At 41.0% G+C, this 17,176-nt stretch overlaps 4 protein-coding genes across 4 annotated transcripts in view; 2 read left to right on the plus strand and 2 right to left on the minus strand.

The window, feature by feature from the left end:
- Positions 1–427: 427 nt before the first annotated feature.
- Positions 428–820, plus strand: HELRODRAFT_164330 (hypothetical protein; the record flags this gene model as incomplete). Its single annotated transcript, XM_009029289.1, has 1 exon — positions 428–820. The coding sequence occupies one exon, from the start codon at positions 428–430 to the stop codon at positions 818–820; it is 393 nt and encodes a 130-aa protein (XP_009027537.1).
- A 494-nt stretch (positions 821–1,314) lies between these two features.
- Positions 1,315–6,525, minus strand: HELRODRAFT_164331 (hypothetical protein; the record flags this gene model as incomplete). The annotated part of the gene is made up of 7 exons (XM_009029290.1): positions 1,315–1,528; positions 2,536–2,966; positions 3,690–4,121; positions 4,712–4,827; positions 5,556–5,745; positions 5,839–5,967; positions 6,049–6,525. 7 exons carry the CDS (start codon positions 6,523–6,525, stop codon positions 1,315–1,317), a joined length of 1,989 nt encoding a protein of 662 aa, XP_009027538.1.
- A 1,155-nt stretch (positions 6,526–7,680) lies between these two features.
- Positions 7,681–12,446, minus strand: HELRODRAFT_164332 (hypothetical protein; the record flags this gene model as incomplete). The annotated part of the gene is made up of 5 exons (XM_009029291.1): positions 7,681–7,713; positions 8,235–8,414; positions 9,042–9,153; positions 9,982–10,743; positions 12,250–12,446. The coding sequence occupies 5 exons, from the start codon at positions 12,444–12,446 to the stop codon at positions 7,681–7,683; spliced, it is 1,284 nt and encodes a 427-aa protein (XP_009027539.1).
- Positions 12,447–15,270: 2,824 nt separating this feature from the next.
- HELRODRAFT_164333 (hypothetical protein) overlaps positions 15,271–17,176 on the plus strand; it is a gene marked incomplete at both ends in the record, with an annotated part of 5,789 nt that continues 3,883 nt past the window's right edge. Inside the window, one exon of the mRNA XM_009029292.1 lies at positions 15,271–15,491. Coding sequence (XP_009027540.1) covers positions 15,271–15,491 — 221 coding nt within the window. The remainder of the gene's footprint in view (positions 15,492–17,176) is intronic.

Below are 17,176 nucleotides of genomic sequence, written 5' to 3' on the forward strand. Positions count from 1 at the left end.
ACGTGTCATTGTAGGTTTGTGCACAAGAGTTTTACGTTGGCTAGTTCGGCACAAACTTGCATAAACTGTAGAATGTTAGAACACACATGGAGAAACTGCATGTTAGCACTGTTAGTGCCCGGGAACGCTCACTAATGGTGTGCGTGCGTACATCTATGTGTCATGTGTCGTGGAGTCTCAGTGCGACTGCAGTTGCCGTTCGGTTGTATTATACCGGGTAGTCTGGTGTTCGGATAAATATGTATTTATACAAAACATGTTTGTATGTATGTATGTTAAAACCAAAACATGATGAGTGACACTGAACCGTCAAACATCAAGTAACAAATGGATTAACACTTTGATTTGTCGTTAATTGCACATGTCGGCATTCAGTTGGATATTTTCAAGCACACAGACACGCAGGAACCGCTGCAACAAGCACGAAATGTGGTTAGTTGCGAAAAACAGTTCCCTGCTGTCGCCTGATCTGACGCTGATCATTTTGCATATTTCCTTAAGAAATTTAAGGGTGTTGGGGTTCATCGAGCCAAGAACCTCGATGCATATTGGCAAGAATTCCATCGAAGGGAGGGCGTTCCCATATCTTTTCATTTTCTCGTCCGCTGCCCTGGCCGCGGCCAAACCGCATTCTTTACTTGTCAGGTTTACGTATCGTTCGGCGAGGGTGCCAGGGACCGTAACATCCCACGCCAAACATCTGCCGGCTTTCCAAGGTATTAGCGTGCATCCGTCCGGGCGCCTACCATCATGCGCAGAAATGCCGAATGGTTCCTTGAGAACCGGGATTGAAGCCTTGGAGAAGAGCCGACAAATGTAATCGTTTAGCGCTGAGTGACGTAGTTGACGGCCCCCACCCAGGCGACAAACCAAACCGTGGTGCCCAAACTCGTCCGCCCCTGCGCCACATCGGCACGTGTATTTATTTTGAATGACCAGGCCAAGTCTGAAACCAATGGCAAATCTCACAGACTCGTCGTCAAGCCTGGTGCTCACAGAGGTGTTGGGCCATGTGTATGTATGTATGTATGTTAAAACCAAATCGTGATGAATGACAACAAACAGTCAAACATCTGATTAAAAGGGTTAACACTTTAATGTATCGTTAGTCTCACACGTCGGCGTTTAAATTAATATTTTCCGACACACAAACACGCAGAAATCGCTGCAACAAACACGAGATGTGGTTTATTGCAAAAAAGAACTCTCTGTTGTCACCTGATCGAATACCAATAATTTTACACAATGTTTTAATAAATTTTGAAGTATTGGGGTCCATGGGTCCAAGGACCTTGATACATATTGGCAAAAAATCTAAGGAAGGCAGGGCGTGTTCATATTTTTTAATTTTTTCGTCCGATGCCCTGATTGCAGCCAAACCACATTCTTTGCTGGTAAGGTGAACGTAGCGCTCGGCCAAGGTACCAGGAACCGTAACATCCCAAGCCTAATATTTACCAGCTCTCCAGGGAGTAAGAGTACAACCGTCTGGTCGCTTGCCATCTTGCACTGAAATGCCAGATGGTTCCTTCAAAACAGGAATAGAAGCTTTAGAAAAAAGCCGGCAAATGTAATCATTCAAAGCTGAATGACGAAGTTGACGGCCTCCCCCTAAGCGGCAAACCAAACCATGATGACCAAATTTGTCCGCCTCCGCGCCGCAACGACACAGATATTTATTTTGTATACTTAGGCCAAGTCTGAAACCAACGGCAAATCTAACAGACTCGTCATCGAGTCTGGTGCCTACGGAAGTGTTGGGCCACGACCTCAATCAACCACAACTAACATCACTAGTTGCAGCCAATAAGCGGGCGGAGAAAGAAGCACCGAAACCAGAAGACAGAAGTTCATGAAAAGTCTTCTTATATTGCTCATCTAAAATTTGAGCTTGTGAAGGGCTTTCAGGTGTGGTCGGCAGAGGTGGGATGTCACAGCAACAACAAAATCGGCAAAGCAAAGCGGACTGGAGGTCAAGAGTGGCAGCGGCAGAAGATTTATAGACGATTGGTGCCAACTGAACCACACTGAGTAACCCCAGACCACCATACCGCACCGGCAGCTGAGCCTGGGACCAGCCACTGTCAGTCAAATGAACATTGCAAATGGCTGACAAGGCGGTACGCAAAACATCATCAAATCTACCCAACAACGATGGGTTAATGTAGCTGGATGTACGAAGAAAATACATCATTTTGGGCAAACTGAGGGCGCTTCGGACAATAGTCAGGGCGTCGTGGGCGGAAAGATGAGACACTCAGTCGAGGGCGAACTTAAGTTCTGAAAACTTTTTATCAAAAAATTTAATTTGGGAGTCGCCTTCGAACAAGGGTGTGCCCAAAAGACTTAAATCTGATTTTTGAACGATGGGTACGTCCGCCAACACCGGTGGCAAATGTAGTGAATCTTTAAAATAGAGTTCACATTTATTGGTGTTTAACTCTAGCCCAATGGTGTCCCTGCTCTCGGGTTTTCAAAACCCGAGAGCAGGGACGTAACCTCAATCGTGGAGTATTTGGACAGGCGCTTGTTAACCTGGTTGCCTTGGTTGACCCGGCGTCCCCCTCTGGCAGGTTTTTGAAGGACGTATGGAAAAAACAAAAAAGTCTGCACCAGTGAGCGGGATCGCCGAAGTCACAACAAACGGCCGTCAGTAACTCGTGCAGTGCTTTGCTACATTTTTCTCTACACGGTTTTGGAATGTGATCGTGCAGTGGTACGCGTTTCAAAACAGCCGTCATCCTGTCAAAAAAAAGGGGGTAATCCAAACTGGTGGGACTCTCCATTACGGACGCACCCATTATGAGTCCATCGCTAGATGCGGCTACGTGAGGCGGACCGGTCACAACCTGTGGTGCATCCACCTTTTTCCTCGAACCCGAGCATTCCTGGCCTTTAACCCTTCCACCATGACGGCAAAGTTTCCCGTCTGGTGTGATCTTGTAGTGATTGGAGCAAACAGGGCACTGGTGTAAAACCGGGGCCATACATGTGATTTGGTGAGATAAGTAATTTTAACAAACAAAAATTTAAATGAACTAAGTACGTTTAAAATTTAAAATACGAAATTATAATAAAATTCTAAGGTAATGGAAAAAGTAAAGGTAAGTTATGAATAACAATATAGCAGCGCACAGTTGAGTCAGGTACGAAACAAGCAACAGCTGTGCGCTATGAATTAACCATGCCAATTAAAAAATTAAAAGTTGAAAAATCTAATTAAATCAACAAAAAACCAAGGCAAACTGCGACAAAATGACGTGAAAGACTCAATCCCAGGATGATAACACACAAAATAATCCAAAAGTTCAATAAAACAAGAGTTTAAAAACATATTAAATGTATGTATGTGTGTATGTATGTATGTATGTATGTATGTATGTATGTATGTATGTATGTATGTATGTATGTATGTATGTATGTATGTATGTATGTATGTATGTATGTATGTATGTATGTATGTATGTATGTATGTATGTATGTATGTATGTATGTATGTATGTATATATGTATGTTAAAACCAAAACATGATGAGTGACACTGAACCGTCAAACATCAAGTAACAAATGGATTAACACTTTGATTTGTCGTATGTATGTATGTTAAAACCAAATCAGCGATGAGTGACACTAAACAGTCAAACATCTGAATAAAATCGGTTAACAATTGATATCTCGTTATTCGCTCACGTCGGCGTTTAATTGAACATTTTCGATAACACAGACGCGCAAAAACCTTTGCAGCAAACAAGATATATGATTCATGGCGAAAAATAGCTCTCTGCTGTCGCCGGACCTGCCACTTATCATTTTGCAAATCTTTTTAAAAAATATTGAAGTGTTGTTGTCCATCGGGCCAAGAACTTCGATGCAAACAGGTAAAAAATCCATCGAGGGCAGGGTACCTTCATATTTTTTAAACTTTTCATCCGATGCCCTGGTTGCGGCCAAACCACTTTCTTTGCTGGTTAAGTGCACGTACCGTTCCGCTAATATGCCCGGAACGGTTACGTCCCACGCCAGGCATCTACCGGCTCTCCAAGGAATCAACGTGCAGCCATCCGGGCGTTTTCCATCCAACGCGGAAATTCCCGAGGGCTCTTTAAGAACGGGTATTAAAGCCTTGGAGAAAAGCCGGCAGATGTAATCAATTAACACGGAATGGCGCAACTGACGACCTCCACCTAAACGACAGACCAGGCCGTGGTGACCGAGTTCGTTAGCTTCCGCAGATATTTATGGTGGACCGTTAAACCCAGACGAAAACCAATGGCCATCCTGACCGTCTCATCATCCAGTCGGGTACCCACCGATGAGTTGGGCCAGGATCTATCTCAACCAACCGCAGCTCGCGTCGCTTGACGCGGCCAGCAGACGAGCCGAAGTTGCATCGTCGGGACTAGAGGACAACAAAAACTGAAAAGTTGTTTTGTATGCCTCTTCCAGCAACCGAGCTTGAAAATGTTTTGCTTGGTTGGGTGATGCTGGTGGGGTACCAAGATTCGTGAAAGATTGCCGGAGCAGGGCAGACTGCAGGTCGAGCGTGGCAGCGGCAGATGATTTGTAAACAATAGGTGTCAGCTGGACCTTGCTTAACAACCCCAGTCCCCCAAACCGAACCGGCAACTGGGCCTGAGACCAGCCCCTGTCTGTCAACTCAACATTGCATTCCTCAGGGCGCCATCGAATTCGCCCAAAATGGATGCATCAACCGAGAAGGATGTACGAAGGAAATACATCAATCTAGGCAAACTAAGGGCGTTGCGGACGATGGTCAGCGCGTCGTGCACCGGAAGATGAGACACTCGGTCGAGGGCGAATTTCAGCTCTGCGAGTTTTTTATTAAAAAAAGTGTTTTGAAACTCACCCTCCATCAATGGGGTGCCCAAGAAGCTCAATGATGCCTCAGACACTAAGGGCACTTTCGCCAGTGCCTGTGGCATTTCAAAAGAGTCATTTGCGTACAATTTGCATTTTTTAATATTAAGCTCAAGTCCAATGATGGAGGCATTGTCTTTTAAAGACAGGAAATCAGTAGCTAAAATTGCACCCTCGGCGGCCAAACTGATATCGTCCAGGTAGCCGCAAACGAATTTTGAAAAAGATTTTTCCAACACCGGGTGTAGGGTCAGAGCAAACAACATCGGCCCCAAAGGGTCACCCTGTTGCACCTCTTCGGACGATTCCATCACCCAGGTGTTATAACCAAGAGAAGAGATTCGGCCATATGCGGAGTGGCAGTAATTGTAAATTTGGGGACAGAGCCGTTTGACTGCCTCCAACATCGAATCTCTCCTCAGGGTATTAAAAGCATTCCTGAAGTCAATTTTTAAAAAACCCCATTTATCGGGTAAGTCCAGAACCAATTTACGGGCCGCATGTACGGCCGCCTCTGCTCCTCCTTTCACCCCAACGCCCAGTTGAATGGGTAAAGTTTCGCCTTGGTTTCTTCCAACACCAAGATCAGAGCACATTTGCTGGCCAACCTTCTCCAAAAGTTACCGACCACAATAGGTCTAACTCCCCCATCTTTTTTTGTCAACGCTATCAACCGACCCCCGAAAAAGAAACGGCTGGCGGCGGATGGGCACGCGCCAGATAAAATTATATTTATAAACTGTGTTAGGGAGCTTACAAACTCGTCAATGGGCAGTGGGCCTGAAATTAAATCTTTAATGTGCTGGGGCCTTAGGCAGTCAAGGCCTCCAGACGAACCATTCCTAAATGACTTCAGGGCTGACAACACCTGGGTGGGTGAAACGCAACCATTTACGGTTTCCGGTGCAGGAAAGACTCGCCTGTCCGATGGTGACCTGGGGTGGATGGCGTTGAGTCTAACCAATGTCTCAGGAGAGTCCTCCGCCAGACCCTCGGGAGAGCAAACAAGCCTGACAGCCGCCGAAAGATTGCCCTGTTCTATGCGGGCGATTGCGGTTTGAATCCAACTGTTTGGATTGTTTTTTTGTGGCTTTATTGTATTGTCGATTTCAAAGCCATCTGCAATAGACTCAACCTCCTATGTAGAGTAATCTGCCAATCGTTTATTAACATGATTACCCTGGTTGAATCTTCGACCCCCTCTGGCAGGCTTTTTGAGGATATATGAGAAAAAACAATGGAGCCTGTACCAGTGAGTTGGGTCGCAAGGTTTATTACAAATTGCCGCCATGAGGGACATCAATTTTTTTATTACTTTTTCTCTACATGGTTTTGGCACATGATCAATAACCGGGGTTTTTCTCAAGGCGGCCGTCAGTCTGTCAAAAGAAGCGTTAAAGTCAGTTCCCATGGGCGCCTCCGTGACCGAAGCTGATGTACGTGCGGCTTCGCGACCCTCGTTGACAGGTGCAGCGCGGGGAGCCAAACCCGAAGGTCCTGTAGACCCGGCCGATGGTTGGTCGATCGCTTTCATAGACCCAGGGCATTCTTGACCCTTCTCTTTCCCTCCGTGCCGGTGTAATTTCCCGTCCGGTCTTAATTTATAGTGGTTGAAACAAAAAGTGCATTTGTGTAAAACCGGAGCCATAAATAAAAATAAAATTAAAATTATAGGTAAAATACTAATAAAACTGCAAACATTGTTAAAACATTAAACCAAAAAATAAAAATTAAAACAAAAATATTGCAAGGATGGTGTACATAAATGAAAAACGGAAAGCTAGTATTGTATACTATTTAATATTCATGAGTTTAAAAAAAAAAAATTTTTGGAAACGAAATAAAATTTGATAAAACCCACCAAACCACCATAAAATATCCAAAAAAGCAAAAAGAAACAGTCCAAAACGTTAAAACCAATTTTAATAACCAAAAATTAGTCAAAACTAAAAACTAAAATCCCTAAAACCTTTAAAAACGCGAAATGTTACCAGCAAAATGTTTCAAGTCGGCCGGACCGTGTTGAGCTAACGAGATGTATGTGTGTATGTGTGTATGCATGTATGTGTATATGTACGACTGTTTGCCACGAATGCGGTAAACCATAGTAGAGTCATTGCGTGTCCAATATACCGCGAATGTTATTGTTCCTCCAATCGAGTCCTGTAAAGTTATGTTTGCTGGCGATAGTGTGGGAACACTTTTTGGCAACACGGTTTGATTGTGTGCGATGTCTTGGTCGCATCCCCTTTATCACAAGATTTATATCACGTTAATGTCATGTAACGTTGAGCACATCCCAATGTACAATGTGGCGGCGTGATGGCTCAATGGTTAAAGGCGCCTGGTCTTGCTATTGCAATGACTGGGTTCGAATACAAAGAAATCCCCGCTTATCATATGCAATGTGTATGATGCGTGGTTTGCACGCGTATTCATATACGCTGTGTGTGAATGTCGTTGAAACCTCTGAAGCTAACGCAAAAGAGAGAGAGTGACCTTTAATGTATATATACAGAGTGAAAATTTTATAATGTTGAAATCATGTTTATCGCAGGAATTATATAATTTTCGGTATTTCTTAGTTAAAAGCAGCGACGTTATTGCGTTAAAATTAATGTCTGAAATTTTATGAAATGAATTAGTGTAATTAATGGATAATACTGTTGTCATGAAGTGATAATACTCTTGGTCAAGAAATGTGTCCACTGGTTTGTATGCACGAGGAGCGCAGTGGTCATTATATGTTTCATTAGATTCCAATTCCAACATCATTGTTTATTGGACTCTTGAGCATTCGTGGTCACTTAAACTTTTTCTTGCCAACACCACTGCTCTGTCGTATGCATGCATGTATGTATGTATGTGTGTGTGTATGTATGTATGTGTGTATGTATGTAGGTATGTATGTATGTATGTATGTATGTATGTATGTATGTATGTATGTATGTATGTATGTATGTATGTATGTATGTATGTATGTATGTATGTATGTATGTATGTATGTATGTATGTATGTATGTATGTATGTATGTATGTATGTATGTATGTATGTATGTATGTATGTATGTATGTATGTATGTATGTATGTATGTATGTATGTATGTATGTATGTATGTATGTATGTATGTATGTATGTATGTATTAAAACCAAAACATGATGAGTGACATTGAGCCGTCAAACATCAAGTAACAAATGGATTAACACTTTGATTTGTCGTTAATTGCACATGTCGGCATTCAGCTGGATATTTTCAAGCACACCGACACGCAGGAACCGCTGCAACAAACACGAAATATGGTTAGTTGCGAAAAACAGTTCCCTGCTGTCGCCTGATCAGACGCTGATCATTTTACATATTGCCTTAAGAAATTAGGCAAAAATTCCATCGAGGGGAGGGCGTTCCCATATCTTTTCATTTTCTCGTCCGCTGCTCTGGCCGCGGCCAAACCGCATTCTTTACTTGTCAGGTTTACATATCGTTTGGCAAGGGTGCCAGGGACCGTAACATCCCACGCCAAACATCTACCGGCTCTCTAAGGTATTAGTGTGCATCCGCCCGGGCGCCTACCATCATGCGCAGAAATGCCGGATGGTTCCTTGAGAACCGGGATTGAAGCCTTGGAGAAGAGCCGACAAATTTAGTCGTTTAATGCTGAGTGACGTAGTTGACGGCCCCCACCCAGGCGACAAACCAAACCGTGGTGCCCAAACTCGTCCGCCCCAGCGCCACATCGGCACGTGTATTTATTTTGAATGACCAGGCCAAGTCTGAAACCAATGGCAAATCTCACAGACTTGTTGTCAAGTCTAGTACCCACAGAGGTGTTGGGCCACGATCTCAACCACCCACAGCTGGCAACGCTGGACATGGCCAACAAACGAGCGGTGGAAAAGTCGTCGCCGCATGAAGACAACAAATTTTGAAAAATTTTTTTATATTCTTCGTTCAAAATTTGGACGTGCGTACGGTCCCTCGGGGCAGACACTGGGGAAAGAATATCGCGGCAACGAAAAAACCGGTGGAGCAGGGAAGACTACAAGTCGAGAGTGGCAGCGGCAGAAAAATTATAAACAACAGGAGCCAGCTGAACCACGCTAAGCAATCCCAGCCCACCAAATCGCACCGACAGCTGAGCCTGGGACCAACTACTGTCGGTCACTTGAACTTTGCAAATCGACGACAGGGCGGTGCGCAGTGCTCTGTCAAATTCGCCCAATTTAGAAAGATCAATGTGTTTGGATGTACGCAGGAAGTACATCAATTTGGGCAAACTGAGGGCATTGCGGATAATAGTCAAGGCATCATGGGCTGAAAGACAGGAAACACGACGCAGGGTAAATTTAAGCTCAGAGAGGTTTTGGTCAAAAAACTTTATTTGGTAATCGCCCTCGACCAAGGGTGTGCCTAATAAATTCAGTCCTGATGCACCAACTCTGGGTATTCCAGTCAGCGCATGTGGCACCTGAAATAAACTTTGGCAGTAAAGTTCGCATTTCTTAATGTTTAACTCTAAACCAATTGCAGCGGAGTTATGCTTCAGATATTCGTAGCTATCGGCCAGAGTTGGGCCGTCCGAAGCAATGCTGATATCTTCCAGATAAGCGCAAACGAAAGTGGACGAAGCTTTCTCTAAGAGTGGATGAAGAGTTAGTGCGAACAGCAAAGGACCAAGAGGGTCACCCTGCTGTACCCCCTCGGACGATTCAACAACCCAAGAGTGGTAGCCAAGAGAAGAGACTCCGCCATAGGCAGAATGGCAAAAATTATAGATATTGAGGCAAAAAAGTTTTGCCTCAATATCTATATCTAACATCGAGTCTCTTCTCAAGGCGTTGAAGGCATTTTTAAAGTCCAGTTTCAGAAACCCCCATTGATCGGGAAGGTCGGTGACCAATCTTCAAACCGCATGAACATCGGCCTCAGCGCCACCCTTAATCCCGACACCCAACTGAGTCGAATAGAATTTGGTCTTGAGTTTGACCACGACCAGGGCCAAGGCACATTTGCCGGCCAACCTCCTCCAAACGTTTTTGACCGCAATTGGTCTGACCCCTCCGTCTTTCTTATTTAAAGCTATTAGCCGGCCTCCAAAGAAGAACCGGCGGACGGAAAGTGGGCAAGCTCCAGATAGGATCAAATTAATGAATTGGGTTAAGGAGTTCAGTGTGTCGTCGATTGGCAAGAGGCCAGAAAAAACATCCTTAAGGTGTTGGGGTCGTAGGCCATCCAGGCCTCCAGAAGAACCGTTTTTGAACAATTTAACGGCCCTCAGCACTTCGGCGGGAGAAACGCAACCAGCCGTTGGTGCCAATGCGGGGAAGACCCGCCTGTCCACCGGAATGTTTGGGTGGATGGAACATAATTTATCGAAAGTGGTTGGCGAGCTCTCCGCCAGGCCCTCCGGCGAACAGACATGTCTGACAGCCGAGGACAGGTTTTCCTGTTCAATACAAGATGACACAGCGTTGATCCACCGATCGGGGTTGTGCTTTTGTGATTTGGCATTATTGAACCCATCAAAGCACAGTACCAGGGTTTCAAAACCAATAGTTGAATATTCGCTTAGACGCTTGTTGACTAGATTGCCCTGGTTGACCCGGCGACCCCCTCTGGAAGTCTTCTGTAAGACGTATGGGACAAAACAGTGGAGTCTAACCCAGTGAGCCGGGTCACCAAGGTCATTACAAACAGCCGTCAGCAAGGCGTTCAGATCATGTGCGAACTTCTCCCTGCATGGCTTAGGGATATGGTCGTACACCGGTACACATTTCAGTACGGCCGTCAGCTTGTCAAAAACACCAGAGTAATCCAGGTCGAGAGGATCCCTGGAGACCGATGCGGCCGACGACCGTGTGGACAACCTAGGCTTGGGGTCGGGTGCGGCACCGAAAGGCGAATGTATGTATGTATGTATGTATGTATGTATGTATGTATGTATGTATGTATGTATGTATGTATGTATGTATGTATGTATGTATGTATGTATATATGTGTGTTAATAAACGCGTTGTTAATGATCAGCTCTTTTTGTTTATGACAATGAATGTCTACCTTTTATCTTTGATTGTTTGATCTTTGCCTTTCCACTATGCGCAAATTGTGCCGAACGTCAAACGCGAATGCATCAGTCGCATCCGAAGCAAATTATGATGAAAGCATGGCTTCCACTATGTTCTCTGCCTGGATTTTCTTTTAGAAAACAATTTCCAAGGGGGATATAAAAATTTTGAAACGGAGATACTCACAAAATTCGTGCTCTCATTCATGGACAGGATGGGCCTTCAAAGAAGACATCGTGCCCGGAACGATGAAGATGTGCCTGGAAACATCCACGTCCCGAAAGCATCTGCGTCAGGTGATAATTAACTTCACCATGGTTTCGGTTTAGCCAAGCATTTATCTGAAGTATAAGACAGTATGTCTACATATTGTAACTATAGTTCTGATATATAATTAAAAAAATAAAAAAATAAAAATTGAAATTAATAAATGTTACTATAGCGAAAGAATTTAATGAACGTAATGGCCTTCTACCTAACTATGTATATTTTTATACTTGTATATATATATATATATATATATATATTTTTACAATATTCTATAAATTCTACCGAATGTTTGGCGTTAATAGACCATAATTTTTACAATATTCTATAAATTCTACCGAATTTAACGCCAAACATTCGGTAGAATTTATAGAATATTGTAAAAATTATGGTCTATTACCAACATATATATATATATATATATATATATATATATATATATTTGTTTTTATGTATTATAGTATGTTTTCATATTTGTATGTATGCGTGTATATGTATATGTATATTTGTTTGTATGTCTGCTTTTTTGTATGTATTCGATTTGTTGGCATGTTGGATGTTTTTGTTTTTCGGAAGTGTCCGGCAAAACAAGACATTGTTGAATAAATTTTTTAAATTTGGTTTCCATTTCGTTGCAATTTTTGTGAAGCTAATAAAGAAAACTTGTTTTGCTTGTTTGTGTGAATGTATGTGCTTTTGTTTGTGCGAGCGTGCGTGTGTGCATGTGTGTTTATTATATGGATGTTTGCACGATTTTGTTTGAACGTAGGTGTTTGTATTTGTGTGTTCGTATGTCTGTATACCTAAATATATATGTATGTGTGTTTGTTTGCTTGTATGCATGCATGCACGCTTCCTTGTAAACAGGTTTTTGTTTGCATGTATGTGCTTGTGCACGTGTGTGTGATCGTGAGCAATAAAAAATCATGCAAATGATTATTATTAACGTATGGATCCTTAGCAATTTCGTTCAATTCCTGTTGAATTGTCTGCCCAGGTAAATCATAAATTTATTTTTTATTGTGTATGTTTCAATCATACATGTTCAGTAGTTCCATTCCAGCTACACAGCAAAAAAACCACGCATACAATTCTTCATTGGCAGTGAGCATCACTTGAATGTAGGATGCCAGCCAGCCAGATAGCAGTACAGTTGTGGAAATGTGCTGATCTTCATGGGCTGACTTCGTAATGGCAGAGGCTCTGAGTGGGATTACGTACAGTTGATCTGGCTTCATCGAATATTCTGAGAGATTGTAACTAATTTTTTTAATTTTAATATTCAAATTGGTTAACAAAAAAATAAATGTGTATTAATTAAATGAATCTGTGTAATAATTAAATGAATCCATTTAAGAGTAGAAAGTAACAAAAAAACTGATCATTAACAACGCGTTTATTAACACACATCCACACCCATACATATACTCACATACATACATACATACATACATACGTACATACATACACACATACATACATACATACATACATACATACATACACACATACATACATACGCACATACATATACATACATACGTACGTACGTACATACATACATACATACATACATACATGCAGATCCAGGTGACGTCAGTAATTATCGACCAGTCAGTAATCTGTCATTTATATCAAAACTCATTGAAAGAATGGTGTCGAGACAATTGCTTGCTCATTTGAATGATAATAATCTCATGCCTGCACATCAATCCGGTTTTAGACGATTTCACTCCCCTGAAACTGCCCTGCTACATGTTCTCTCGGGGGGTTTATGCCGAGAAGGATGCTCAAAACATTTCCTTGTTGGCATTTTTGGACATGAGCTCGGCTTTCGACTGTGTCAATCATGAAATGTTACTGCTCAGGCTGCATCAACATTTTGGAATATCTGGGGAAATAATAGATTGGCTCAGAAGCTACTTGATTGGCCGAACACAGCAGGTTTCGTTCAACGGGAGTTTGTCCTACATCAGTGTGGTTCGCTCTGGTGTCTGGACGACATTCTAATTATTTTATCAGGTAAACCGAAGTTATTTCAAGACGAGATTACGAGATTCATTGAATGTACGGCGGAGGTTAATCTGTGGATGTCGAGAAATGAATTGAAGCTTAACCAGGGTAAAACAAAATTTCTTCCTATTGGTACCTGGCAGCAGTTGGCAGACTTGGATGTAAATTCAGTTGTTATGAATGATAAAAAAATAGATTTCTGTAAAGCAGTGTCGAATCTAGGTTTTATAAATGATTCAAACCTTAAAATGAAATCTCATTTTAAAATGATCTCTATATCATGCTTGGCACAGATTAGAAGAATGAAACAAATTCGAGAATCACTTGATAAAGACGCAATGCAGACTCTGGCGCACGCGTTGGTGCACTCACGTGTCGATTATTGCAATAGTTTATTTTATGGACTCCCGGCTAGATCCATCAAAATTTTGCAATCGATACAAAATCGTACTGCCTGGATTGTGGCTGGATGTCGATGGTATGATCATGCCACACCGATCCTGAGTGATTTGCATTGGTTGCCCATAAATAAAAGAATTGTTTTTAAAATCTCTGTCACAGTTTTCAAATCACTAAATGGTCTGGCTCCAAAATATTTATCAGATTAACTGAAATTAAAAACGTCGATCGCATCTGGTGTGCGTCTGAGGTCTGACGATTCGAACTTTCTTGTGGTTCCTCATAGACAGCTAAAGATTGGATCGCGTGATTTTGCTGTGTTAGGCCCTGTCGTATGGAACGGCTTGCCGCCGGCCCTCAGAATGCCTGGAATGAACATTGCTGAATTTAAAAGACAATTAAAGACATACCTTTTTTCATTATTGTTCATTCTTGCTATTTTGTTATTAATATTAGTTATAATTTGATAGCGTTTGTGAAAACTGCTATAACGAACGCTATATTAAGTTTTCTTTTAATAATAATAATAAAATATACACATACATATATACATACACACATACACACATACATATACATACATACGTACGTACATATGTACTTCAGTCTATTCAAAATCGAGCTGCAAAACTTGTCACAAAAAATCTGAAATTCGATCACGTGACTCCAATCTACACTGGCTAAAAATTGAAAAAAAAATAATTTTCAAAATTGCTGTCTTAACGTTTCGGTCATTACATGGTTTAGCACCACAGTATTTGGCAGACATGTTCATCAGAAAAAGTTCGCAGTTGAGATCAAATGGCATGAACCTCCTGGTTGTGCCGACAACGAATTTACAGACCGGATCACGCAATATTGCTGTTGCTGGACCGGTGGTTTGGAACAGTCTACCGGCGTTTCTAAGAAGACCAGATCTATCATTGTTTTTGTTTAAAAAGGAGCTGAAGACTCATTTATTTTCGCAGATTTAACAATGTCTTTGTCTTCGTTTGATTAATATTTGGTTTTTTCATTTATTTTAGGGAGCGCTTTTGAGATCTTTTTTTTGTAATTAGCGCTGTACAAATTGACTTGTAATAATAATACATACATAAATACATACATACATACATGATACATACATACTAACATAACTACATACATACATACAAATACGTAATATATAATATAAACATAGGTATATATTGAACAAGTATTGGCTCGGTACTCTTTTGCATTTTAATACGTTATGTTTTATGATCCGATCCGCATCATTTTAGCTGTTTCTTCTTGCTTTTATTCCGCTCATCCCTGTGTGTGTATGTGTGTGTGTATGTGTGTGTGTGTGTATGTGTGGTGTGTGTGTGGTAGTTGGGTATTTGTGTGTGTGGTAGTTGAGTATTTGTGTGTGTGTGTGTAGTTGAGTATTTGTGTGTGTGTGTGTGTAGGTAAATTTGTGCTGTGCGAGAGTTTGTTAGTGCATATTATGTACATGGGCATATGATTGTTCGCATTGTCAAATGTCGGAAGGAAAAGGAGGAATACGGTGGTTTCTTCATTACAATGCACAGAAAAACTGACACAAACAACAACAACAGCTTTTAAAATTTTTTATATGAAATTAAATCTAGATAACTTTATTTTAAGCAAAACTTTAAAATCTGTGAGATGTTTCTTGGCAGAAGTACCACCCAAACTCAAACATTCATTCCTGCTCGCAACGCTCTTATTGTGACAGCAGCTATATGTCGTTGCGTCTGTATTTGCGTTATTTTGCATATTTTGTACGAGAAGCTATCGTTAATGTTTATCAAATGGTCCGCTAAAAATCTTGGAAAGGTTGCTAAATATTTGGTCGCTGAGGCGGATCTAGACAACTTTGACGGGAGGTGGGTGCCAACATTTTGAAAATGTTCACATTTTTAAGGGGGAGGGGCAAAATGTTTGCACGAGGGAGAAAAAGGTTGTGGTAGTGTGGCTGTCGACCGTTTTACTTATCCCATCCGATTTTTGGTAAATTTTTCTGACTAGATCCACCGCTGTTTGGTCGTGCTGTTTTTTTTATATTGCCAATATAATTATCAATTATCATCAACGATGTGATTACATTTATTTTATTCTACTTATTATCATTATAACACTTATCGTCATCATCATCGTCGTCGTCATCATCAATATCATCATCACCCTCATCATCATTATGACAGCCACTATGTTGGCTGGGGTTGCTGAATCATCAGTGAGTCATCAACTCTGTAAACATTCAGACAATTTAATTGTATCTCTGTTGTTGATGTTGTTGTTGTTGTTGATGTTATTGTTGTTGATGTTGTTGTAAATGTTGTTGTTGATGTTGTTGTAATTTATGTTGCTGTTCAAGTGGATGTTTGCTGTTGTTTATGTTGCCCTAAATGACATCATTTCACAATTTACTGCTCACCAAAAAATTCAAAAATTGAAGTTGATGTTAAATCTGAGAAAGAAAGCATAAATAAGATTTGTCAAAAATTTCGAAATGTTTGTTTTCCAAATCAGAAAAAATTGTTAGATAAACAGTGATTCACCCCGGCAAGTTAGATGTTAGATCAAGAACAGACATTCGTAAACCCAATAAATTAGCTCAAATAATAGAGGCACCAGTAGCAGGTTTCGCAATTGTTGTTTTGAGGTTATGCAGTGACCCGGTACGAATGCAGTCTGAGCAAATTGGGAAACAAACAGGTTAGCTGAGAATTTGCCACTGAGCAACCACGTAGCAACTGAATGTGGATCTTATTTGTCGGGAGAGTTGCAGTCTAACAAATTGTAGAAAGGTTGTTGACATTTTAAAACTTGTCCATCAATAATAATCGTTTTTTTGTTTTTCATGAGTGATAGCTGGATGAACGATCAATTTGTAATTATAATTTTCCATAGTACATGTTGATCTTCAACCACTTTGGAAAAATTTATTTTAACAATAACCGACCAGTTGAATTAATTTTTTTCTTAAATTATGAAGTACGTTTCTGTTTGCGTGCGTGTGTGTGTGCGTATGTGTGTGTGCGTGCGTATGTGTGTGTATGTATGTATTGCATATACTTGTGTATATATAAATGTGTATATATATATGTGTGTATATGTGTGTGTATATAAGTGTGTTTGTGTGCGTATATGTATGTATATGTGTGTTGTGCGTATGTGTGGGTGCGTGCGTATGTGTGTATTGAATATATATGTGTATATATGTGTGTATATGTTTGTGTATATAAGTGTGTATGTGTGAGTATATGTATGTATATGTGTGTTGTGTGTATATGTATGTATACGTGTGTGTGTGCGTGTGTATGCATGTGATTTTCTTGTTCTGCACGTTCCATACTACGCATTAATTATTCGCAAAGCAATTTATTATGCCTATTACCTGCCATCATTTTCATGGAACGGACAGCTTCTCTAAATCTCCAAAAATTTATCGAAATTTTGTTTTATTCATTTAAATTTTTGTAAAAAAAAATCAAAGCATAATATTTATGTAGTTTTCATTGTGGGGTTATGTTTAAAATCTGTGGGAAGTTAATGAAAATGTTGGTAG

This window comes from Helobdella robusta, assembly GCF_000326865.2.
Source record: "Helobdella robusta unplaced genomic scaffold HELROscaffold_6, whole genome shotgun sequence".
NCBI classification, from domain to species: Eukaryota; Metazoa; Annelida; class Clitellata; order Rhynchobdellida; family Glossiphoniidae; genus Helobdella; species Helobdella robusta.